Here is a 25,812-nt window from a genome sequence, read left to right as displayed (position 1 = left end):
AGGGCGAGTCAGCGCTAACCCCGCAAGGGCCCGCCCCAGGGAGGGGCCTGCCCACTACCGGGAGCCTCACTCCGGCCGCCCGCCATATTGGATGCGGGCGGAAGCCCGTACCGAGGCGCGGGGGCCCTTAGCCGAGATGGCGACAGCAGCCGGGCAATGGTGCCGCCATGTTGGGGAAGGGCAATGTAGCCGGCCAGGCGCTCGCGCCGCCATCTCGTTGGCGGGCAGCCCCGCCGCTGAGCTGGCCTTTCGGGCGCGGGCGCTGCCGGGACAGGGATCGTCGGGCGCTGCGAAGCGGAGCCGGCCGGCAGAGCTACAGCCCTGCGGGCAGGTGGGTGCTCGGAGGGCGGGTCCCGCCAGGGCCCCCGGTGCTGAGGGTGGGGAGGAAATGGGAGACGGGGTCCCCCAGTGCGGGAGAGGGCGACGGCTCCCCCCGGGCCAGTGGGGGATGGGGGAAGGTCCCCCGGGCCAGGGGAGGGGGTCCCCCTCCAGTGGGCGATGGTGTGAGAGGGTCCCGTGGGTCCCCCCAGTGGGAGATGGGCTGGGGGGGGTCCTCTGAGTCAGGGGAAGGGGTCCCCCTCTAGTAAGGGATGGGGGAAGGGGTCCCGCCAGTAGGGGATGGGTCAAGGGGGGGTCCCCCGGGTCAGGGGCGGGGGTCCCCTCTAGTAGGGGATGGGGGTGAGGGGGGTCCCCCGGGCCAGGGGAGGGGGGTCCCCCTCCAGTGGGCGATGGTGTGAGAGGGTCCCGTGGGTCCCCCCAGTGGGAGATGGGGCGAGGGGGGTCCTCTGAGTCGGGAAGGGGTCCCCCTCTAGTAAGGGATGGGGGAAGGGGTCCTCCTCTAGTAAGGGATGGGTCAAGGGGGAGTTCCCCGGGTCAGGGGCGGGGGTCCCCCTCCAGTAGGGAATGGGTCAAGGGGGGGTCCCCTGGGCCAGGGGAGGGAGTCCCCCTCTAGTGCAGGATAGGGCAAGGGGGGGTCCCCCCAGCAGGCAATGGTGTGCGGAGGTCCCCCCAGCCAAAAGAGGCAGTCCCCACTAGTGGGGGATGGGGTCAATTTCCCCAGGCCACTGTAGGAGGGGGCCATCTCCTCTACGATCTGGGAGCTGAGTAGGGCTGTTCTACCTGTCCAGGTTCCCCGATATCGTCCCTTTTCTGAGGTCACTGCCCCGGGAATCTGTCCGGGTGTTCAGTGCACGCTACCAGCCCCCCAGCTTGATGGGCTTAGGATCATTCTGAATATTATGGTGTTTTTGTACTTCAGAGGTGGTAATTCTAGGGCTCAGAGAACAGGGGGAGGATCCCCTGGGCCACTGTTGTGGGCAGTGAAGGAGGGACAAGGACCCCCCACATCATTGATTCTCCCATTCTGGGTGGGGGTTGGTGTGAGGCCATTGTGTTGCTGTTGGAGTGGGATGGGGGAGTCTCCCCCAGTATGGGGTTGGTGTGGGGGTTCCCATATCACTGTTAGGGAGGAGATGGAGCAATCTCCCCCAATATGGGTTGGTGTGAGGGGCCCTGCCTCACTGTTGCATTTTCTGTGTAATTTTTGGTAAACCTTTATTCTCTTTCGCAGAGGAAACAGCTAAAATTTCTCCATTTTTAAAAATGTTGCCCTGATTTCCTCACTCTCTAGCTAACACCCGCAGTCCAACAAACTTCACAGAGACCTTCTGTGAACATCTTGGATACAGGCCACATTTAAAACTAAAGAGGCAAAGCGTTCCTCTATCAACCCAGGATAAGCTAACTTCTTTACGTCAGCTCCTGTTTTGTGATGCTGTCAGCCTGCCTATCTGACAGGCTCTGCTCAGTACAGAGACACTGGTGAGGGTGTCATGACGTTTAGATACAGCTGAGTGGCTCACTGGAGAGAGCTCTGAACCTTGGGGATGGGGGTGTTGAACACTGAGAGGAAGTAGTACTGTGTACTGGGTTTGAGGATGCCTCCTCACATCCTCAACCATGAAGACCGATGCAAAGAATTTATTTAGTTTTTCTGCAATTGCCTTATCATCCTTGAATGCTCCTTTGGCATCTCCATCGTCCAGTGGCCCCACTGGTTGTTTAGCAGGCTTCCTGCTTCTGATGTACTTAAAATTTTTTTTTTGCTATTACTTTTTGAGTCTTTGGCTAGTTGTTCTTCAAATAATTTTTTGGCCTTCCTAATTATATTTTTACACTTCATTAGCCAGAGTTTATGTTCCTTTCTATTTTCCTCATTAGGATTTAACTTCCACTTTTTAAAGGATGCCTTTTTGCCTCTCATTGCTTCTTTCACTTTGTTGTTTAGCCACGATGGCTCTTTTTTGGTTCTCTTACTCGTTTTTTTAATTTGGGGAATACATTTAAGTTGAGCCTCTATTATGGTGTCTTTAAAAAGTTTCCATGCGGCTTGCAGGGGTTTTACTTTTGGTGCTGTACCTTTTAATTTCTGTTCAACTAATCTCCTCATTTTTGTGTAGTTCCCCTTTCTGAAATTAAATGCTACAGTGGGCTATTGACCATTAATATGTATATGGATCCTAACAGGGACTAATATGGTCTTGCTTTTGAGTGGGTCTGTATTTTCTGGGATGTATCAAGGATGGTGGGCAGTTTCTTATGTGTCAGGAAGGTGCTCTCATATGGGGTTCCCAAGGGTTTCGTCTTGTCATGTCTTGTTCAGTGTGTATGTGGTGCTGCTAGAGAGTTTGGTAAGGCAGCAGGAATCATGATGACTTCTTCAGTATGCGAAAGGAACTCAGCTCTCTTTCCATGTCATGTCCTCTGTAAGATGTGATCAGACAAATTAGTGTCTGACAGAGATTGGGACATGGATTCACATTAGGGTGACTGACCCTCCACCCAGCTTTGACTGAGAGAAGGCTTACACTGGGTATGAGGGAGACATTTCTTCTGTCTGCACCTCTGCTTAATGGTTGTGTCTGTGGTTGGTTTGTAAGGGCACCTGAGGATCTTTTTATTTCCACCGCTGCTACTGGAGTCCCAGACCGCAGTGGTGGTCAAATGTATTTCTTACCTGCCCTTGGTGAGGAAGTTGTGTCCTTTTCCTTTTGGATACAGACTTTTTGGCCTGCTTAGCCATGCCTGTGTCACCTGTAGGATCGATTATTGCAATTCACTTTACATGGGTCTGCTACTTGCAACCCTTCTGAAATTGCAGCCGGTGCAGAATCTGGCTGCCCGGCGCCCGCATCTCAGGGGGATTTCACATAGGGACCATGTTACATGACGCTCCATGATCTGCATGGCAACCAGTGATTTCCAGGTGAAACACCACCTTACATTTCTACCTTGAAAGCCCTAAATAGTTTGGGGTCTTTTCGTCATATGCTGCCACAGAGCAGAGATCATCTGAAGTGCTCGGGCTAACAGCTCCCTTTCCTGCTATAAACAGGGGAGGGTTGGCAGCAAGATGTCCTCTGTAAAGGGTCCTGCGTTCTACAACTTGCTTCTTCCTTTGGTCCACCCCATTTTCATTTGGTGACTATCAGGCTGTATTGCAAGCTTGACCAGTTTTCTCCAATCCTTCCATGGGGTGGCTTGTGGCCCAATCAGCCCACAGCTGCGACCCACATGACATTCTCAGGGCCATACCGGTAGTATATATACAGTAACTTCTCGCTTAACATTGTAGTTCTGTTCCTGAAAAATGCGACTTTAAGCGAAACGATGTTAAGCAAATCCAATTTCCCCAAATAATTAATGTAAGGGGGGAGGGGGAGCTGTTAGGTTCCAGGGAAATTTTTTTCACCAGACAAAAAACTATATATTATATAGATATACAGACAGTATACGTTTTAAACAAACAATGTAATACTGTTCACTGCTATGATGATTGTGAAGCTTGGCTGAGGTGGTGAAGTTAGAGGGTGGAAGAGGGAGGGATATTTCCCAGGAAATGCATTTGTTGCTAAATGATGAACTAGCACTCAGCTGAGCCCTCAAGGGTTAACACATTGTTGTTAATGTAGCCTCTCACACAAGGCAGCAGGAACAGGAGGGAGGGGAGACAGCATAGCAGACAGAGACAGACCCACATCTTGTGTGTGGGGGAGAGAGACAGAGATGCACACTGCCCCTTTAAGTAAGCTGACCCAATCTTAAGTGTATTGTTTTTTTAAGTGGAGCGGGAAGTTGAGACAGCAGCTGCTGCCCCAAGCTCTCTCTGTCTCTCTCTGTCCGTGTCCGCTCCCTGCTCTATATGGAGAAGGGGTAAGCGGGGTGCAGGAGCAGCGGGGAGGGGGACACCCTGACATTAGCCCCCCCCCTTCCCCTCCTGCACAGCAAGCAGGAGTCTCTGGGAGCAGCTCCAAGGCAGAGGGCAGGAGCAGCACATGGCAGTGGGGGGAGGGACAGCTGAACTGCCAATTGATAGCCTGCTGGGCAGCTGCCGCACAGGGAGCTTAGGGGAGCCGGGGGCTGCCGGTCCACCCTGGTAACAAGCCCTCACCAGCTAGCTCCAATGGGCTGCTCTTCCTGCAGGCAGTGGACGAAGCAGGCGGCTGCCAAATGACGTTAGAAGGGAGCATTGCACAACTTTAAATGAGCATGTTCCCTAATTGATCAGCAACGTAACAACGAAACAACGTTAACCGGGATGACTTTAAGTGAGGAGTTACTGTACTGTACATAACACAGAGAGCTGCACACGTGGCCCACAGTAGTAAGTGGGTTGAGAACCACTGGTCTGGAAGCTGTGGGGCTGAGCTCGGCAACAGAGTTGGGGAATTGGGGTGTTTACCACAAAGAGATGCTCATGGTTAATGGGGAGTAATCTTGTTGTGAGCGTGAGGTCTACCTGTGGCCTTTGGGATCTGCTGATTTCAGTTGGCTCCTAAATGTTTATTTGGTAGCTTGGCCAGAGCACCGGGGGAACTTCATAGGTGTGGATGTATTCATACTGGCTCCCTTTATTGTGGGATTGACTAATTTTATCATGTTGGGCCTGATCCTGCAGTGGCTTGTGTATGTGTGTAACTTACTCATGTGAGTAGTCCCACTGTTGGGTGTCCACCTTTGTAGAGATTCAGGCTTTTGATGGTATTCTCTTTAGGGCTGGAATCTTGTCGTCTTGTGCCTATCTGCCAAGTGATATGCTCCCTTGTCGTGCTGTTGCTCGAGCGAGTGGTTCCTGAATGAACGTGTCATATCGGTTGTCCTTTCTTTCAGAACCTTGAAGATTCCATGGCGACGTATCTGGAGTTCATTCAGCAAAATGAAGAGCGAGACGGGGTGCGTTTCAGCTGGAATGTGTGGCCTTCCAGCAGGCTGGAGGCTACAAGAATGGTCGTACCCTTGGCCTGTCTACTGACTCCCCTGAAAGAACGTCTAGACCTGCCGCCTGTACAATATGAACCAGTGCTTTGTAGCAGGCAGACTTGCAAAGCAGTGCTCAACCCGCTTTGGTATGAATTTCTGACTTCACTCTAACCTATGAATGTTAACGCTGGATGGAAATAGAGCTTATCGCAATCTATTTTTTCTGATCTCCATCACTTTCCTTCCCCGTCTCTCAGTCCAGGGCCTGTCCCAAGAGACCCTTCAAATTAGGTGTCCTGGAATTTTTAAAACACTTGTGCACTTAGTGATAAGCAAAGAACGCCAGTCTCTTAGTCAGGGCTGTCAGAATGAGAAGGAAGCAAAAATGGGGTGCAGAGACAAACGATTATTTGAGGTCAGGGGGTAGCTATTAAAGGAAAACCAGCACTGATGTGTAAATAGCTACATTATAATTACTGAGACATTGACCTTGTGTAACGTTAGTGGTATGCAACTTAAACTAAATGAAAATCATGCTTGACGCCTAGAGGCTGCAGTGATGGGCATATTAGTAGAGCCCTGCGAAGATACAAAATTTGTCTCTGCATCCAATCCACAATCTGCAAGAATGGTCCACGGATATCCACATCTGTGGATATAAAGCAGTTATCTGCGGATTTGCAGGGCTCTACATATTAATTAGGACCAGGAATGTCTGAAGAGACTGATCTCTGTGCCTTTAGTGGCAAAGTGGGAATTTGAATCAACGCTGTAGTGCTCCTGGATGTAGGTGAGGTTTGATGTAAGTAGAAGGGTTTTGTTTGTGGGTGTGCTTTTATTTTAGGGGAGGAAACACTTTCTGTGTTCTCAAACTCCAATGATGGTCTTATGGACATGCATGTCTGCTGACAAGTATTGGGAGGAAGGTGTTGCCAGTGAGATCAACGGGAAGTGTGATTGTAAAGAAAGGCTATAGGAAGGAAAGTACATCCAAGTGTTACTGCACTAGCCTTCACACTGTAAAATTACAGGGGCTACGGGGGCCAAGCTTTTTGGAGCAGGGAACCATCATTTTGTTCGTACATCCCTTGCACGTTAAGGTCCTGCTCCAAGACTGTGGGTCCTAGGTCCAACTGCAATACAAATAAATAATAGTAATATTCCACTGACTTGTGGCATCTGTTAACTATCAGCTAGTTACATGTTGGGAGCAAAAACACCAACCCCAAAACACAGTCTGAAAATTGAGAGGTGACTTTATTCCGATGTAAGTACCTCCACGGGGAGAAAATACTGGGTACTAAATGGCTCTTTAACCTAGTGGAGAAAGGCAGAACAGGAACCAGTGGCTGGAAGCTGAAGTCAGACAAATTCAAATTAGAAGTAAGGCACAGATTTTTAACAGAGAGAGTGATTAACCATTGGAACAAACTACCGAGGGAAATGGTGATGCCTTTCTGAAATAGATGCTTTATGTTCTCTTGATGTCTTCAGATCAAACCTGGATGTCTTTTTTCTTTCATCTCAACTGTAAAGTCTGGTAGGTGTTTGGCTGTAAAATTGATACCTTTGTACTAAATGTCCCACCTTTCCTTTCTTATAGTCAAGTGGATTATCGTGCCAAGCTCTGGGCCTGTAACTTCTGTTTTCAGAGAAACCAGGTAGGTTGGGAAAGTGCTTCGTTTTCTCATTATCTTCTCTCTCCACTTCATTCTCTCTTCATTGAGTATTCAATTGATAGCATCCTCTAGCGAAGGGTAGTAAAATAAGCAGAAATCTCTGCTAATGAGACTCTTCCCCATGGCCTCTTTCTCTTTGTGCACCCAGTTCAGCATTCTTTTTAATCAGTGTGATGTGAAAGCAGTGGAATGTCATCTCTTCTAGTCTTGGTTCAGTTTTGCAGTGGCTGTTTGCCAGTGCATGTGCTACAGGCAGCAAATCTGTAGTTATTTTTGTACCTTACATTTATATCATATTCTTTGTGCATGTTGAGGCCAGTGATCATCATTGTCTTTTGTTCTTCTGAATATGAAACTTGCTGTGCTGGAAGTGGATGTCTGCTGTCAGAAACACTGTGTAGCATCTGACTAAACTATTCTCAGTTGCTTTCTAATTGAATTGTGCTTCAGACTTATACACATGCTGCTAAACACCACTGCTATCCATAATGAAAAGCAGCAAAGAACTAATGCTGCATTTTATTCAGGTAAAAGGGTTTGCTGCTATACCAGGAAATAAGCAATTGAGCAACACGTACTTGAATTTGAAAGCTTTCCTCCCTTGTACATCATCCAGCCTTCAGAATGCAGGAGATATCCCTGCTGTTGTAGAGTTCTTCAAATAACCTGCACAGTTAACTTGTTTGTTCTAATCCTTGCTTCTCATTTTCAGTTCCCTCCAGCGTATGCAGGCATATCTGAAATAAATCAGCCAGCAGAACTTATGCCTCAGTTTTCCACAATTGAATACATAGTGCAGGTAAGTGCATCATGGTCAAGCTTGGGATTCTCAGAAAACATTTGAAACACATATGTGTGCTGGAAAATTATTCAAGATACCTTGAATAAAGTGTTTTCATGAGCAAAGTGCAGTTGGTCTTTAGATTAATTAAGCAATTAATTAATTAACTGATCTCTTGAGTTAAACCATTCACTTTTAGCTTTTTAATTTAAATAGCTTTCCTCTAAAATCTGTGTATACAACTTTAATGTGAAGACTGGAGAGTGGAAATGGATGCAGTTCCTTACATTTAGCATCCAGGTTCTCTATTTTAATTAAATAGAAGCCATACAAGTCATATTCTAAGTGTTTGTCTACACTTGGAAATTGACTGGAGTAGCTATTTTGCAGTAGCTGTTCCTGACTACTCCATATGCAGACATCCTTATTCCAGGACAAGAGTGCCTTGTTCCGGTTTAGTTTAACTCATTTCAGAGTTAATCTGTGTGTAGACAAGGACTGTGGCCCAATCCTGCCAGCCCACTGAGCAGTGGGTCTCTAAAACCAATTTCATAGTTGAAATAAGTCAATGGAGAGATAAGTGTCTCCCAGGTCTTTGTCCTGCCTGCATTGGGCTTTGTTCTTGATGCCTCCATTCATAAGAAACGGTGACCATCTTTTGCTGATCCAGTTGCGGATCTGTTGTTGCTGTTCTCTATGGTTCAGGAGGAGCGCTGTGATATTCCTGAAACAAGATATTTTAACTTGCTGACTTTTAACAGATATTTGTGAATGAAAGACATAAGTTTTCTTATTTCTATAACCATTTTGATTAAAATATTTTGTTTCATTATGATAATTCCCAGCCCAAGGAGGATGGGCAATGTGTGTCACTGAGAGCATATGCAGATTCATAGTAAACCTTTTTCTTTCCACAACAGAGAGGTTCTCCGACCCCACTGATCTTCCTTTACGTTGTTGACACGTGTCTGGAAGAGGAAGACTTGCAAGCATTGAAGGAATCCCTGCAGATGTCCTTGAGTCTGCTGCCTCCAGAGGCGCTGGTGGGGCTGATCACATTTGGCAGAATGGTCCAGGTTCATGAACTGAGCTGCGAAGGAATCTCCAAGAGCTATGTTTTCAGAGGGACCAAGGACCTGACAGCTAAGCAAATACAGGTATGGTCTGCCTTCTCGTCCTACACTTAATCCAACACGGAATTCCATTTAGGTGTCTTATCATAGTCCACCCTTTTCAAACTCTTGGCTTGTAAAGAGCAAATAGGAAGGATGGTCCAGTGGTTAGAGCACTAACCTTAGGGAGACTTGGGTTTGATTTCCTGCCCTGCTGTAGACTTCCTGTGTGGCCTTGGGCAAGTCACTTAACCTGTCTGTGCCTTGGTGTCTGTTAAATGGGGAGAATAGCAAACTCACAGAGGTGTATGAGAATAAATACATTAAAGATTGTGAAGCAGTTAGATACTAGGGGAAAGGGGGTAGATAAGTACCTAGGGTCGGTAGCTAGATAATAAATAATAGATCTGATTTTTAAGTAATCAAGTTTATCCTTCCCACCACCTCCCTGTGTCCCGTAGGATATGCTGGGTCTTACAAGGCCTGTGGTACCTGTTCAGCAGGGAAGACCTCTTCAGCCTCAGGAACAGCCACCTATTTCAAGCAGGTAAGTGGCTCGGCGAAACACACTATCCCAGAAGGGTAGGACAGAGCCCATGTTCACATTATGACCTGTAGGACCCAAGCCCCTAAATGCGGGTTTCGTAAAGAGAATCCTTTGTAAGATGTCTTGAGTTGTTCTCTAATTGCAATAATTTGTTTACAGTTGTAGAGCTATATTGATGGGGTTTATCTGAGCAGCCTATAGAGTTTTCATAGTGTCTGTTTCTTACAGACTCCAAAAATAGCGCCATCCAGGCTGGATTTCCGTTTGGAGCCAGCATCTGAAAACTTATTACCGTATATACTCGTTCATTAGCCCGTTCATTTATAAGCCGACCTCCTCTCCCCCCCCCCCCCCCCCCCCCCCGATGGTTAGGTAAAAATAGCAAAAACTGCATGACCCTTTCATAAGCCGACTCTATATTTCAGGGGTTGGCAAACTTTGGCTCCTGGCCCGTTAGGGTAAGCCGCTAGCGGGCCTGGACGTTTTGTTTACCTGGAGCGTTCACAGGCACAGAGCCCCTCAGCTCCCAGTGTCCGCGGTCTGCCGTTCCCAGCCAATGGGAGCCGTGGGAAGTGGCGCGCTGGGAACGGTGAACTGCGGCCACAGGGAGCTGAGGGGCTCCATGCCTGCAGATGCTCCAGGTAAACAAAACAACAATGTATTAGATATTCAATTCAATGATTCCATACAGTTTAAAATCATCAAATTTTGGTGTAGACCCGTTTTTAAGCCGACCCCCGCTCTTTGATGCGTCACTTTTTTACCAAAAATATTTGGCTTCTGAACGAGTATATACGGTACTTAGAGTGTAAGCAGAGACTGAATGATTAGAAAAAGCGGGAGTTTGTTTTCAGATTAAATTGTTTCCCTGTGTTGGGTCCCAGCTCATGTGCTCTCTTTCACTCACTCACTCCTAAAGCTCTCGTTCTGTGGGCAGCTCTCCTATGCATTTTGGTGGAGTAGCTTTTCCAAGTCCTCATGCTATGTGTTCGTTGTATCTTGCTCTGATCAAATTGTTTATCTGTGCTTGTGCCTGTTGTTTTGAAAACTTCAGGTGTGCGAGGTGCATTACTTTGATACAATTTTTGGCAGAAAAGACCAAACCAATAGGATTTATAATTGTTCATTTTGAATTCTTGCAGGTTCCTGCAGCCTATACACAAGATTGACATGAACCTGACAGATCTTCTTGGGGAACTACAGAGGGACCCGTGGCCAGTGACTCAGGGAAAGAGACCCTTGAGATCAACTGGAGTAGCTTTGTCAATTGCTGTTGGTTTATTGGAGGTAATCCTAATTCACTCTTAATGTGCGATTACCTGGTAAATTAAAATCTTATGGGGTTATGCTGTGCTTGGCCAGCATGTCTCAGGATTTGAAAGACTTGGTCTGTGGCCTGATTGCATATCAATAGGGCCTACCAAATTCACAGTCCATTTTGGTCAATTTCATGGCCAGGGGTTTTTAAAATTAGTTAATTTCATGTTTTCAGATGTTTACATCTGAAATTTCATGGTGTTGTAACCATGGGGGTCCTCACCCAAAAGGTGGTCGGGGGTGGGGTGGGTCGCAAGGTTATTATAGGTCATGGGATTGCCACCCTTACTTCACTGCCAGAGAGGAGAGGACGTGTTTTTCATGGCCGTGAATTTGGTAGGGCCCTACGTATCAGACATGAGTATAGTTTGTCGCATCCCTTAACTTTTGAAATACCTATTTAACTTTGTTATGGGAAAATGACCCAACTTGATGCCTCCTGGGGTGTGATGCTGAGGATAGTTATGCTTAAATAATATTTGAAAGATGCTTTGTATGAGAGCATTCAGGAATCTCAGAGATATTTACAACCAATATTTGGCTTTTAGATGCATCAGGGCCTCACCACATCTCTGTGGAATCATACACTGGTTTTGTGGATAGATCACCTGAGGGACAGGGGGGGAAGATGGGAGCAGATACAGTCCTGCTTCCTGGAGTGGGAGCATGAAATCTGACCTGCCCTGTGTTTAGAAATGGACAGTAGTGCCTCAGTCCCCACTATTCCATGTCAAGAAGGCAGGAATTATTTATAAAGGGAGCACCCAAACACCTCCATCGGAATCAGCCCCCTGATGTGCTAGGTGCTGTACACAGAGGTTGACACAGACCTTGCCCCAAAAAGTAGATTAAAAGTATTGCTGTCCTTTAATCTGCCCACCTCTAAAATAAGGCTTTAATTTTATTCTAGGGCACGTTTCCAAACACAGGGGCCAGAATAATGTTGTTTACAGGCGGGCCACCCACACAAGGGCCAGGCATGGTGGTAGGAGACGAACTGAAAACACCCATTCGTTCCTGGCATGACATAGAGAAGGACAATGCACGGTTCATGAAAAAGGCTACAAAGGTAGGTCTTGCTGTCTGCTAAAGCACAGACACTGCTTCTGCTGCACAAACGATGTCGTGGACCTGCTGGGTATAACCAGTTTGGTGTCACGGTGTACATGGTAGCAGCGCAGTTTTACCAGCTCACGGCTCTAAGCCACCCCTATGGGACCAATAGCTAATCCTAGGTCTGTATTGGTGAGCTGCGCTTCCCCTTACTAACCCCTTTGTGTGACTTTACTAGTGACCAGCACGCTGCTGCTTCGTGGCCCTGAGGCCTCAATGCCCAGACATGGACCTGGGTCTCCCTCAGGGGTACAGATGCTGCTTTCTTCAGCCAACTACCTAGGTCAAAGTATAAGGCTGGGCTTTGTTCTGCCAGGTCCCAAACAAAAGGCTAAGTCCCTCAGTCGCAGTCTGCATCCAGCACAGTTCTTTCTCCAGAGAACAAGAAGGTATTTTGGAATCTCTTCCTCAGCCATTTGGAGAGCAGAAGGATCTGACCCTCAGTTCCAGGAGTATCCTAACCTGGCAAGAGAGAGTTTGCTTTTCCCGCTGAGAACCAGTCAGTCTCCAAATGCCTCCTGGGTCGTCTTGAACCTAGCTAAGTGGTTCAAATGTGCTGCATTTACTCTGAATGTACAGTGCAGTTTGGAGATGGTAGCAAAGGTCATAGCAGTGAAAAGCAAGCTCTAATGCAGTGCTCATTGTGTACTGTGGCTCTGGGATTTGGGGTCCTTACTTTAGGGGTGGCATGTCACCATTAAAATAGAACGTGCTTTCCCCAAGGGAAAATTCCTGTGTCGGCTCCAGCTGTAGAACCCAAGGAAATCCTTACATGCCGGTTGGAATGTTTTAAAAGCTCTGCGTGCCCTTTGTCTCCACAGCACTACGAGATTCTAGCTAATCGCACGGCAGCCAACGGCCACTGCATTGATATCTACGCCTGCGCTCTTGATCAGACTGGCCTTCTGGAGATGAAGTGTTGTGCAAACCTCACTGGGTATGTCCTCAGCCCTGAGCAGTGAGCAAGCACAGCCCCGTCTTTTGGGGTGGAGGAGTGGGATAGGAAATGATTAGTTTGATATAAATGTATGGAGGTGAGCAATTGTCGTCATTTCCCTGATTCTAAGCATTAATAGTCTGATCTTGTGTCCATTGTATTCAATGGCAAAGCTGCCCTTGACTTCAGTAGTGCAGGGTTGTACTTCAGGGCAGCTTGTGTGGGATGAATTTTGATGCAGTCAGTGGCAAAGCAGATGTCCTGTTTAGAGAAGGGTGATTTAATGTTTTAACCAATTCCTAAACCCTGGATGCTGTCTTTTCCACAAACACGTTTTATTTCACTGAGACTTAGCAAGTCCAGAGGGGAGAGTTGAAAGACAGATTAAGCAGTCACATATGAGCGGTGGCATTATGAGCATAATGTTAAGTGCCTGCACTGTGTCCTGCAAAATGAAATGTTCTGCAGGGACCAGGAGGGCTTGGTACTAGGGCACTGGATTGAATTTGCTTCAGGGTAGTAGCAGAGTTATAATTTCTTATGGATACTTGGCCTCTCTGAGTCAAGAAGCCAGTGCCAAGAGTCATTGCAGTCCCTAGTGGGCACGTATCCCCAGGGCATGCTACTTCCAAACACCATCATAATTTGCACGGAGTAGCACCCTTGCTGGTGGCATTTGCAGAGGTGCCAACCACTACCTGCATTATTGTAGGGACTGCCTGTCTCTTTAATCTGCCAGTTGAGATCTACTGGGCCAGTTAACTGGGAAGTCCCTATGTTGGTCTTTCTGGAGGCAAGGTGTTTTTGATACAAGACTCTTAGCTCTAGAATTGCCTTTCCTTGGTGTTATAGACTGTCAGTCTGCCTACTGGGTCCTATCCATTTACTCGGGCTTTTTCTGAGGAGGATTTAGTTAGTGGTGGTTCATGGGTTGGGGAGTTCTGTAATGTGTCAAGCATCATCACCGCTAGGGCATCAAGTAGTTTGTGAGTTAGGTGCACTGCATGCATTGGAAAATAAACAGATAAAGACAGAACTACCCTCCAGCCCTAGAATTAGGTTTCCCCAGTCTCCATTCTAGCACACAGATGGGGAAGACTGCACTGCCATTGCAAGAACTGTTCTGTGGCCAAACAGACAACTCCCTGGCTGTCAATCTAATCCCTTTCATAAACACTTACTGTACTTTCCATTTTTGTGTTAACTCAGAACTTGCTCCTTTGTGCCCAGCCCCTGGGGGTGGTGCCAGCATGTTCAGATTTGAGGATTGGAATGGATCCATCCAGTAGCTAGTTCCTTACTTTGTAATTCACCATGGAAACTTTTTTAAATGGTGTCTGTCTGTGTGGTGGGTAAAGGATAGGAGAGAGACATCCTTTGTGAGTCCGTTCCAGGTACTTGTTGTTTAGTTCCCTTGTCATTTTCCCTTCCCAGGGGTCACATGGTGATGGGGGACTCTTTCAACACTTCTCTCTTCAAGCAGACCTTCCAGCGGGTGTTTAGCAAAGACTTCAATGGAGAATTCCGAATGGCGTTTGGTGCTACGTTAGAAGTGAAGGTGAGAGATGGGGCTGATTAAAGAGAATGAACAGATAAATCAGTAAAGAGCACTCTGATTTAACGGGTTAAATAGCTGGTTCTGTGTAGGATATAAACAATGAAATACTTAAGCTTATTTTGCAACATGTAACATTTTAGTGAGTTATTTCAAATTTCCAGTGGCTCTCAGTGATAGAAGCAGCAACCTTAGAGAGCGTGTATGTTTTGAAACCACGCCTGTTTGGAGGGAATTCCAGCCCTGTCTTGAGGAAGTTCTAAGATCCTGACACTTAGTATCTTACCTAACGCCTCAGCCCTCCAGGCTGTTCCATGCAGGCAGATCCCTGCACTTGGTGCCCAGCCCCACTGACTTGAAGCACCCATGTCCCTTGGGCTGCTGGAAGGAAGGATATTTCTCTCTGGTCCCATCCTGGAGCCTGTTGAATAGTGAGTGGCTTGGCCTCTGCTACTCTCCCTTTCCCCTGCCTCCATTTTTGGCATTTTCCTCCCCACTCTGAATAGCTCCAGTGCCTGCCCAGGCTATTGCTTTTGACTTTCCCAGGCAGCAGGAGAAAGAAATTGACCAGATTCTTGTCACTTTCACAGATAATGGATTTATTGGGGTGTTTTTCCTTAGGGAAAGCTTAATCTTTGCAGAGATGAATGGCTTAGCCCTACTCGCCCACACTTGTCAAGTAGAATTTCCTACTCCCACAGGCAATTGTGGGCTTGTGTTTTTTGTTTGAAATCTGATTATGTAGATCAGAGGTTCTCAAACTCTAACCGCAGTGTGGCGTTCAGAGGAACAGTCACGTGGGTTACATTTCCTCCCCTTCATGATTGCACAACATCCCTGTGGCAACTGCAACACTAGCTGCCCTGGGAAATTAGTAGATGTGGTCTAGCTGTCTTTTAATGTAACTTAGCAGCTGGAAAGGAGGAGGAGAAGGAGAAGGCAGCCCTATGTGACCTGCGAGCTTTCTGCAGAGCAGTTTGGGAACTTCTGATCATCAATGTCTTTTCTGATTAAAGCTGAGCGGCTGATTTTTCTGTCACTTCAGATGTGTACTTTGTTTGACCGATTTGATTTTCAAACTTTTCTGACCCTATTTTAGACTTCTAGGGAGCTGAAAATCTCAGGGGCTATTGGACCATGCGTATCCCTAAACGCTAAAGGACCATGCGTCTCTGAAAACGTAAGTCACTAACGTGGAAAATCTTTTATAAAGAAGTAAATAAGCAGTGCAAAGCCTTTTGGCTAGCCCTGTGGTCTGACAGCAATGCTGGGTTCTGTCAAGGAGGAGAGACTGGTTTGGGAGTACTGTAGGGTTCATCTCCCCAGGCTAGAGGAAATTGGGTGCATTGTGGAGGTGAAATGCTTGGTCTTTGGATGGGGTGGGGGTCTCCTGCAGGATGCCCTTAATGTATCCCACGGATGGCTGACCAGTGGAAAGAGATGACTGGTGTCCTTGGAGAAGACAGCTGAATCTGGCTTCAACTGTTACACAGTAAAGCTTTCATTTAATTATTTGTTTTCAGGTTCATTTTTGGACTTTAATTTGTATCTAGAAGGTGTAAGATCCAGTAGAGGGCACGTGCTGAGTCTTACCTTTGGTCAGAATTTAAAGTGATCTTAACTTATCCTGCACTAGAGAAAAAATCACTTTCTTTTGAACCCTCTCCAGGAACTTGGTATTGGAGGTACATGTCAGTGGAAAATCTGTAGCCTTGATCCCAGTTCAACTCTTGCCATATATTTTGAAGTGGTGAATCAGGTCAGTCCATTTTTTCCCCCTCATTTATGTACAGTTACAGCATACTGTTGTCTATAGTAGCCATCACCTGCCTAGTAGATCCACGAAGAGTAATTACAATGGTCCCTTTGTAACATATGAGATACCTATTAACAAGCTTCATAGCTAGAAAAAACAGTCTCACACAGACTGCATTCATGCTCCTACTTGCTCTACTGATGAAAAGCACTCTAGAAGAGTTAAGTAATACATGTTTTTACCCTGCACAATGACTCTGTTGTTTCTCTCTTTTCTCTTCCTTACCTGTTATATTTATTCAGTCCTGCCAACTCCTTCCATGTGCTATTTTTCCACTGTTGTAGGGATGATAAACTGCTCCCATTCTTTATTGCCCAACTGTTAGCAAAGTAGCTAATGAACCTGCCACCCCCATGCTTACTCTGGGGTTGCTTAATATTCCTTATATTTTCCAGCAGCCCTGAAAAATGACATTCTTGAGCAACGGGACTCAAGCTTGCAGTTATACTCAGGCTTGACGTATAATGCACTGCAGTTCTTTTGCTGTTCTGTAACTCTACCCTATCAACTCTTTGAGAGTAACACTTTATTCCTCTGTTTTGCAGCACAATGCACCGATACCTCAGGGTGGCAGAGGCGCCGCGCAGTTTGTCACTCAGTATCAGCACTCCAGTACACAGAGACGCATTCGAGTAACCACCATTGCCAGAAAGTGAGCTCCATAGGCCAATCCCTACTGTATTGTAAATATAGTCTATCTTTCTGCATTTTTCCAGCCATCTGGGTGGATTGGACGCAGGGTGTTTTACCTGTATGGCATGAGCCAGTTTTTGTACTTAGTGCGACATACATTCATCTTTACCAACTTTCCTATTATCAGTTGGGCAGATGCACAGAGTCAGCTCCAACATATCGAAGCGGCGTTTGACCAGGAAGCAGCTGCAGTGCTAATGGCGCGTCTGGGAGTCTACAGAGCTGAGTCGGAGGAGGGACCCGATGTACTGCGATGGCTAGACAGGCAGCTAATCAGATTGGTAAGTGTGATGGGCGAATCTCAGTGGGTTAAATCTGAAATAGTATAAACGTCAGTTCTGTCTACACCTAAAACGCTATAGCTGCCCTGCTGTCGCTCTTCAATGTAGACACTCACTGCAGGGACGGGATGGGAGGCTATTGCTGTAGTTATTCACCGCCCCGAGATGTAGTACCTAGACCAGAGGTGGGCAAGGTACGGCCTGCGGGCCACACCGGCCCATGAGACCGTCCTGCCCGGCCCCCGAGCTCCTGGCCCGGGAGGCTAGCCCCGGCCCCCTCCCCTGCTGTCCTTCCCCCCGCCCCCCCTCCCCCGCAGCCTCAGCTCGCTCGCCCCACCGCCCTGTGAGCTCCTGGGGCAGCGCAGCTGCAGAACCCGGCCTGACCTGGTCTCTGTGCTGTGCGGTGACAGCAGTGGTGGCACCGTGGCCCGGCTCCAGCTGGGTGGCACGGCTGTAGCACCGCCAGCCACCGGTGCTCCAGGCAGCGCAGTAAGTGGGGCGGGGTTGAATAGAGGGCAGAGGAGTTCGGGGTGGTGGTCATATGGCGGGGGTGTGGATAGGGGTCACGGGGAACAGGGGGTTGAATGGGGGCAGGGATCCCAGTGGGCAGTCAGGAAGGAGGGGAGGTTGGATGGGGCAGCAGGGGGCAGTCAGGGGCTGGGGTTCTGGGGGCAGTCAGGGGCCAGGGAGAAGGGGTGATCAGATGGGGCAGGGGTTCCGGGGGGCCATCAGGAATGAGAGGAGGGGTTGGTTGGGGTGGCGGGGGGCAGTCAGGGGCAGGGGTCCGGGTGTGGTCAGGGAACGGGGGTGTGTGTGTGGATGGGACAGGGGTCCTGAGGGGGGGGCTGTCAGGGAACAGGGGGGATTGGATGGGGCAGGAGTCCCGGGAGGATGGGGCGGCAGATAGGAGGTGGGGGCCAGGCCACGACCGCCTCCCCTAACCGGCCCTCCATACAATTTACGAAACCCGATGCGGCCCTCAGGCCAAAAAGTTTGCCCTCCCCGACCAAGACCAATGGAAGAATTCTTCCGTCAGCTCAGTGTGTGTACGCTGGGGCTTAGCCACGACTACAACTCTCAGGGATATCGGTTTTTTCACACACCCCCGAGAGACATAGCTATGCCATGTAAGATTCCATTTTAGCAGAATCCTCTAGCCCACATGGTTATATTACAACTCCAGACAGCCTCCAACTCTTCTACAGGGGCCAAAAGTCCCAGCCACCTAAATCTCCAGCTGTGCCCCAACGGCTTTTAGGGCTGGTCTATGCTAACAAAGTAAACTGACCCAGCTACATCGCTCATGGGTATGAAACTCTACACCCCGAGTGATGGAGCAGAGCCGACCGAAGTCCCCGCGTAGATGGAGTTAGGTCGATGGAAGAATTATTCTTTCGACCTAGCTACCGTCTCTTGGGGAGGTGGATTAACTACAGCGATGGGAGAGCCCCGCCTGTCACTCTGCCAAGTGTCTATCCTGAAGTGCTGCTGCAGAGCCGAAGCTGTGCTGCCATGGCATTTAAAGTGTACACGTAGCCTATAATGCAGCTACGTTGGGTTAGTACAAAAATCTGTGGCATGTCCAATACTGAAAAGGTGGGGTAAATGTAAAAGAAAAGTGAATTGAATACTAAAGCAAATGCGAGGGGCTGGCTACTGCACTTATTTGCAGTGTTCATTTACATATTTCAGTCATTAAAACCATCAATTTTCAATGACGCTGCTGCCGAATTTCCAGTCTGCTGTCACAGAGCCAAGGAACATTGGGCCAGCCAGTGTTTCGTAGCATACAAGACACCTTGGTCATAATGAAGCCTATGTGATGTGATATACAAAGCATTAAATGAGACCCAGCTATCAGATCGTAACTGATCCAATAAAAAACATTAATTTCTTGGAAGCAATTTTTTTCCCTTTAGATATTTTGAATCTGACCTTCGTACTAAGCTTGTGATATGTATTTACATGCTAAAATATGATCAGTGAAGATGGAGTCCAATCATTACTCCAGCAATAGCCCCACACATTAGTGACTTAATTAATAATGTGATAAGAACATAAGAACGGCCATACTGGGTCAGATCAAAGGTCCATCTATGTCAGTATCCTGTCTTCCCACAGTGGCCAATGCCAGATACTTCTGAGGGAATGAACCGAACAGGTTAATTATTGAGTGATCCATCCTGTGTCATCGAGTCCCGGCTTCTAGCAGTGAGAGGTTTAGAGACGCCACATTGTGTAATGTTTCTCTGTATTACCTGTTGGTATTCTCTTCTTATCGGGTTACTCTGTACAAATTCTTACAAATACAGAATGTGTGAAACAAACAAACAAACCCCCAGAGATTAAAATATACGCATTCCTTCCAACAGTGTCAGAAGTTTGGACAATATAACAAGGATGATCCGAATTCCTTCAGACTGTCAGATTCATTTTCTCTGTATCCCCAGGTAAGGACTCCGCTTTGTATAGATATGGAAATGTGGAAAAAGGCAGTTACAGGCAGAAATGTCAATAAAATACACAATCATGATTATTTGATGATTTTTAAATTTGTTGTGATGCAAGTCAACACCCTGGCATGTAGTTAAATGCTGTAAACGACTGGTAGATGAAGCTTCCAAAGAGTTAATTAGAGGAAAGACTTTGGCAGTAACTTATTGTACATTCAGACTGGACTTGTGAATAGGGAGGTTAAAAAAAAAAAAATCCATTGATTTTTTTTCTTTTCTTTTCTTTTCTCATTCATCTTTCTATGTAAATGTAGTTTATGTTCCACTTGCGACGATCTCCATTTCTTCAAGTGTTTAACAACAGCCCGGATGAATCTTCCTATTACCGGCATCACTTTGCCAGACAAGATCTGACCCAGTCCCTTATCATGATCCAGCCCATCCTTTATTCCTATTCTTTCTCTGGACCCCCCGAGGTAAGTCATTCACTTGCTGTGTTGAGCAGAGCGCTTTGGAACAACCCTTAATGGTGTCTAGTCAGTCATCACAATGGTATTGTTTTATACAAATAGTCTAGCTTGTAGTATGGCCTGCCTTTAATTAGAGTAATTATTCAGAAAAATATTTGTATTTCAAAGACAAGGATATTTTTTTTAAATTCTAAAGTTGTGAACATACAGTAAACATCATATTATTTCGATGAGAGATTCTTGTCCAAGATCATTTCGACTCAAACTCAGGTAGTTGAAATATAGCTTTTCTACGCATTCTGTTTCCTGCAGCAGCTGGTATCTTTATGATTCGTTCCGCGATACTGGTGTCATTGGCTACGCTCTGAAATTTGCTTATTCAGACTGATTAGCACTCTCTCTTGATTCTGTTGTGTACCGCTGTAGTACAGTTATCTATTGCTCTGAACTTGAAGTTTAATACAGTTCTGAGGGCATCACGGTGACTGACTTCTCATCTGATCTTTCTCAGCCTGTGCTTTTGGACAGCAGCAGCATTCTTGCTGACAGAATTTTGCTGATGGATACTTTCTTCCAGATTGTAATCTACCTTGGCGAGGTAATGTGCAAATCGTGTGTCTTTCTCTTGTTACCCTGCACCGTTACTGTGTGTGTAAAATGAGCTGTTTGAAAAGCTTGGGCTAGTGTAATGACACCAGTGTTAATACCCCTGCGATATTGCCTCTAAAGGCATGTCAGTTTTCAATGGCTCAGTTATCTGCTACCTGTTTTTCTAAGAGATTTGTTCTCTGCGAGAGATATGCACACAGATCTAATTAGTATGAACGTGAGTTGTATGTACACCTGAGTCAAGCAGGAGGATAGATCTTTCAGTGTTGTCTGAAGAAATCATCACCTTCCTGTAATGTTGCAATTTGAGCCAATCAGCTGTTTTGGTGAAATCTCTCAAGGGAAGGGGTAAATTTGTATGTGAGTGGAGCAGTTGTCAGGTATCTGTAGCCTTATAAACAGTACAAGAAAATGACTACGGCCATGGTATTTAAGTCTTAGTTAAACTCAGAAATAGCAATTTTTAACAATGCTGTGCATATCCCTCATAAATGTATCTTTTGATAACCAATAGTTTCAATTTTCTTTTCAACAAATTGCTCTTGCAGCTCTACAGAAATAAATGTAGATATTTGGCTGAGTTTCTCATCTTGTTAGTTAGCTCTTTATTTGAATTCAGGATTAGACAAATACAAAGTAATTGACTAAATAATAAAAAGGTGTATCCTGTAACATTCTAGTCTTTTAAAGCAAAGACACAGAAGTTACAAAGTGAGGGGTAACATGGAGACCCCTCTCCTATCAGAGGGGTAGCTGTGTTAGTCTGAATCTGTAAAAAGTAACAGAGAGACCCTCTGTTACTTCTCTCCTACTTTCTCTTTTTTCCTCCAATAGACGATTGCACAGTGGCAGAAAGCTGGCTACCAAGACATGCCTGAATATGAAAACTTCAAGCATTTACTGCAAGCCCCATTGGACGATGCCCAGGAAATATTGCAGACTAGATTCCCAATGCCGCGTTATATTAACACTGAACATGGAGGCAGTCAGGTATGGCAAAGCCTTATTCAGGAGCACACGTGTATTAGTTTTGAATGTAGCGAGTTCATAGCTTTAGGTTTAGTAATTAGCTGATTCTGTAGACTAAATAACTTTGCAGTAATTCAACCCTCAAAGTGCACAGCCTGTATGTATATCTTTCCTTGTGTGAGCCCTTACCACTAATAGTCTGTTTTAAAAGCGTACTTTAGAAATTGTTCATGGGACAGGCCTTTGAAATAAAAGGGTGCAAAAAAGAAAATGCTCAGATCAAATACTACATGGAGAATAAATGATTGTACATATCAAAACGTATCTAGCTTAGGTAATGCATTCAGTGCAACTTGGTTTGACTCACACTGGATTAGAAACCTAGTCATGGCATTCTCTTTTCCATAGCCTATGGCAACATTCATAACTAGCAACGAGTGGGAATACTTGTGCCTCGCAACAAAAATGGGTATAGTCCATATGCTGTTGGTAATAAGAAGCTATTTAGCTTTATCTTCCTCTTATTCCCTTCTCGGCTTATTACACCCTATAAAAGCGGCATAACTGCCACATCAGTTAGCAGCAGTAACTGATGTCCAAAAATATTGGTCAAATATTAGCTATTATAGTGATCAAGAGATGAAAACCATTGCATCATTTGGTTACCATAGTGATATCCATAATAGTTGCTGCATTTGAACTTTAATGGGACATCCGTTCAAGTTAAATCAGAAAAATATATTCTCTAAACAAGGGCTTGAAAGCAAAGGCTAGCCAGACTGCTGTGGTGACCTGGGGTGTGGTGGTAAGTCCTGAGGGAGCTGATATTCTTTATTTTAAAAACTATTTTTGTAATATATATATATATTTTTTATAGGCCCGCTTCCTCTTGTCTAAAGTGAACCCCTCTCAGACTCACAATAATCTCTATGCGTGGGGACAGGTGAGTTATGGAGGAATTACTACTGTTGGAGGAAGGACAGAAGTGTGTATATATAAGATGCACACATTTTTTTATTTTTCCCCATTCTATTTGTTCTCTAATCACATAGCAGTAGGCTATGAACAGTGGCTTGCTTTGTTCCTGTGGATTGCTTTAGACCTCTCCTGCTTCTCCCCTGGCTAGCAACTTTCACAGACATTGATGCCTTGATGATTTGGAATTGTCATGTTTTGTGACAGTGTAACAACAGAACTGGCAGTGGAATTGCTGGGTGTTGGCTTTGATAGTCATAGTATTTAAAAACTGAGAAATGTACAACTCAGTTCTGAGGAGCCAGATTTTCTGTAGAACCTAGACCTACATCATGTGTTCATTACAATAAATATCAATTGATTAGAATATACTAGCTAAGCTAGATTAACAGGGAACAATTAAATGAACAAAAATAACTTGCACATTCAGGATAACCTTTTCAAACCTGGATGTCTAAAGTTAAGCTCCTAACTTTTTTTTAAATTTAAGATCCTAAATAAAGGTAATGTGATAATTAGTGGGAACAGTAATCTGATTGTTAGGTCCTGAGCACCTATAGCTCTTGCCGACTTCAATGGGAGCTGCTACAGCTCAGCAACTCTGAAAATCAAGCTACTTTGATTTAGGGTGCACTTCCAAAGCTTCAGGCAGTCAGGTTTGAAAAGGTTGTCCACAATATCTTATTGCTCTACCCTTCACTAACTGGTCTGATACCATGAGATCACGATCACAGCTGGTTTACATTAGTACTCTGGTACTATAGAGCAAAAATATTAATAATAAATGAATCAATCCACCAGGTATAAGTGTACCGCATCTGAATATACAATGTGCTTGATTTTGTCACTCTCCATTCTTCCTCTACCTTTATTTTGTCCATGTAAACTCTCCGGGGCAGGGATACACAGGTTGCTTCATGAATAATAATAAATATTTAATGACTATATATTCTTTTGGGAATCCACAACATGGAATTTTATTGTTGCTTTTGTTACCAAGCAGCATCTTCCCAATATATCCTCATGCAATTGATTTAGCGGGCAATTAGGATAGGGCACTGATGCCCAACATCCTTTCAGAACAGTCCTAGTGGTAACCATGTTTGCTTTGTTCTTACAGTTATTTACTAATTTATTTTATATTATTGTAGGAATCGGGATCTCCCATCCTAACAGATGATGTTAGTCTCCAGGTGTTCATGGATCATCTGAAAAAGTTGGCAGTGTCAAGTGCATCATAACTTTGACTTAACAAGGAAGTGACAAAAGAAGCAAAGAATTACCGGGATCATGGTGACATTTAACAGTGTGGAAAAACTTAACTACATTCCTTTCCCTCTTTGAGATCAAGGCTTTTAAATATTACACAAAACAAATATTCAAGGGGAGTTTTGTACTTAGTTCTTTTAGTTTTTAATTTATTTGTATTCCTTTTTTATGTGATCTCTCTGAACTTTATTTTTTTCATACATTGCAGCCCAAGGATGTTTTAGCTGATACAGCTATTAATACATTTTTAGATTAATTTTAATGGCCTGTGTGTAAAATCATTAAAAAACAATAACTTGCCTTTCAGCAGCTTCATCAGGTATCGGGAGACTGTACTGATGAAAAATAAAAGTGGAGGAGGAGAGCATTAATATTTAGTGCTGGACTGAACTTGTTGTGTGTATGCATGTATGCTGAGAGGTTGACTTTATCACACAATAAAGTACAATATGAACTTGAACTTTTTCTTTGTTCTGGAGATCTTGGAATGCTTCATCTTGTTACTTCATCATGTTAAGACTCAGACCTGCTCCTGTATATAGGGTTATGCTGATCAAAAACACAAGGACTCTATCTAAATTACCTTTATTAATTTCCAGCTCTGTTGTTATCTAAATTGACTTGCATTGACTTGTAATTACAGGAATTTAATATTGGCTTTGTTGAATGTAACTCTTCTTTTATATAGATCAAAAACTAACATTTCTTGCCCAGAATATCAGAGAATTTGAGGTTTTTTTCCATACTTAATACATCAAGAGTCTCTGCATTTCATTTTCCCTCCTCAAAACTGCTGATATGAGCCAAGAATGAAGAATGTGTCTATAGCTAGATTTCATATCACAAGTGTGTCGCTACTGGTAAAATGCTTTGTATAGCTCCCTATGCGTAAAATTTAATTTTAACACATGCCACGCCCTTGAAATGCAGTTTGAAAAGTGACTGTAAAAAATGGCAGCATGAACTTTCATGGTCTTTCAGTGATTTCCATGTTCCATGTGCTAACCATCCTTGGCATTTCTACTGTGCTTTACATCTTCAAAGAATGTAGGCAATAATTAATCTTCACCACATCCCTTAGATATACTTGAAGCGGGTGACCATGTCCTCTCTCAGTGTACTCTTCTCCAGACTAAACAAACCCAGTTTCTTTCAATCTTTTCTCAATCATTTTTGTTGTTCTCTTTTGGATCTTCTCCACTTTGTCCATATCTCCAACGCATAACTGGACATAGTACTCCACTTGAAGCCTTATCGGTACTGAGTAGTGTGGAAAAACTACTACTTGTGTCTTTCTTACAGCACTTCTGCTAATATATCTCATACTCCTGGGGGGCATTCTGTGCCAAAAAAATAAAAATTCTATGCACAATATTTTAAAATTCTGCAAAATTCTCCACATTTTGTCAAAATAACACTACAAAATCATACCAGTTTCAATTATTTTGGTAATTTATTTCAAAATACATGTTAGTAAGTATGTCTGTAACAATACAGACACACAAAAATTCCCCTAGGAGTAGAGAGTTAAAGAAACTCCTATGACAACCTAGTTCCTGTTTCTCTGCCTCCTTCCCCCTCACCAGAGCCCAGCCAGGGGGCCAGATACCCACAATCCAAACATGGTGATCAGGCGACGTCTCAGATGACTGGGAAAAGGCTAATGTAGTGCCCATCTTTAAAAGAGGGAAGGAGGAGGATCCGGGAAACTACAGGCCAGTCAGCCTCACCTCAGTCCATGGAAAAATCATGGAGCAGGTCCTCAAAGAATCAATTTCGAAGCACTTTGAGGAGAGGAAAGTGGTCAGGAACAGTCAGCATGGATTCACCAAGGGCAAGTCATCCTGACTAACCTAATTTCCTTCTATGATGAGGTAACTGGCTCTGGATGAGGGGAAAGCAGTGGACGTGTTATTCCTTGACTTTAGCAAAGCTTTTGATACAGTGTCCCACAGTATTCTTGCCAGCAAGTTAAAG

General features: G+C 45.2%; 1 protein-coding gene across 1 annotated transcript; it reads left to right on the top strand.

The window, feature by feature from the left end:
- The first annotated feature begins 237 nt into the window (after positions 1-237).
- Positions 238-24,295, top strand: SEC23B (SEC23 homolog B, COPII coat complex component). The gene is made up of 20 exons (XM_054023082.1): positions 238-331; positions 5,170-5,405; positions 6,863-6,920; positions 7,651-7,737; positions 8,640-8,876; positions 9,293-9,378; positions 10,521-10,665; positions 11,606-11,764; positions 12,630-12,745; positions 14,180-14,303; positions 15,400-15,480; positions 15,970-16,059; positions 16,662-16,768; positions 16,937-17,090; positions 19,463-19,540; positions 19,858-20,019; positions 20,525-20,611; positions 21,457-21,612; positions 22,469-22,534; positions 23,718-24,295. Exons 2-20 carry the CDS (start codon positions 5,185-5,187, stop codon positions 23,805-23,807), a joined length of 2,304 nt encoding a protein of 767 aa, XP_053879057.1. The 5' UTR covers positions 238-331; positions 5,170-5,184; the 3' UTR covers positions 23,808-24,295.
- Positions 24,296-25,812: the final 1,517 nt, after the last annotated feature.

This window comes from Malaclemys terrapin, chromosome 3 (genome assembly GCF_027887155.1).
Source record: "Malaclemys terrapin pileata isolate rMalTer1 chromosome 3, rMalTer1.hap1, whole genome shotgun sequence".
Taxonomy (NCBI): domain Eukaryota; kingdom Metazoa; phylum Chordata; order Testudines; family Emydidae; genus Malaclemys; species Malaclemys terrapin.
The sequence above is the reverse complement of the archived record's forward strand: the minus strand, read 5'-3'. Positions and strand labels throughout refer to the sequence as shown.

Bases quoted from the DNA above. Each gene is read 5' to 3' on its own strand.
- SEC23B (XM_054023082.1), top strand. From the start codon at position 5,185: ATGGCGACGTATCTGGAGTTCATTCAGCAAAATGAAGAGCGAGACGGG. The intron at 10,666-11,605 runs GTAATCCTAATT...ATTTTATTCTAG, and splicing joins TTGCTGTTGGTTTATTGGAG to GGCACGTTTCCAAACACAGG. The intron at 15,481-15,969 runs GTAAGTCACTAA...AACCCTCTCCAG, and splicing joins GACCATGCGTCTCTGAAAAC to GAACTTGGTATTGGAGGTAC.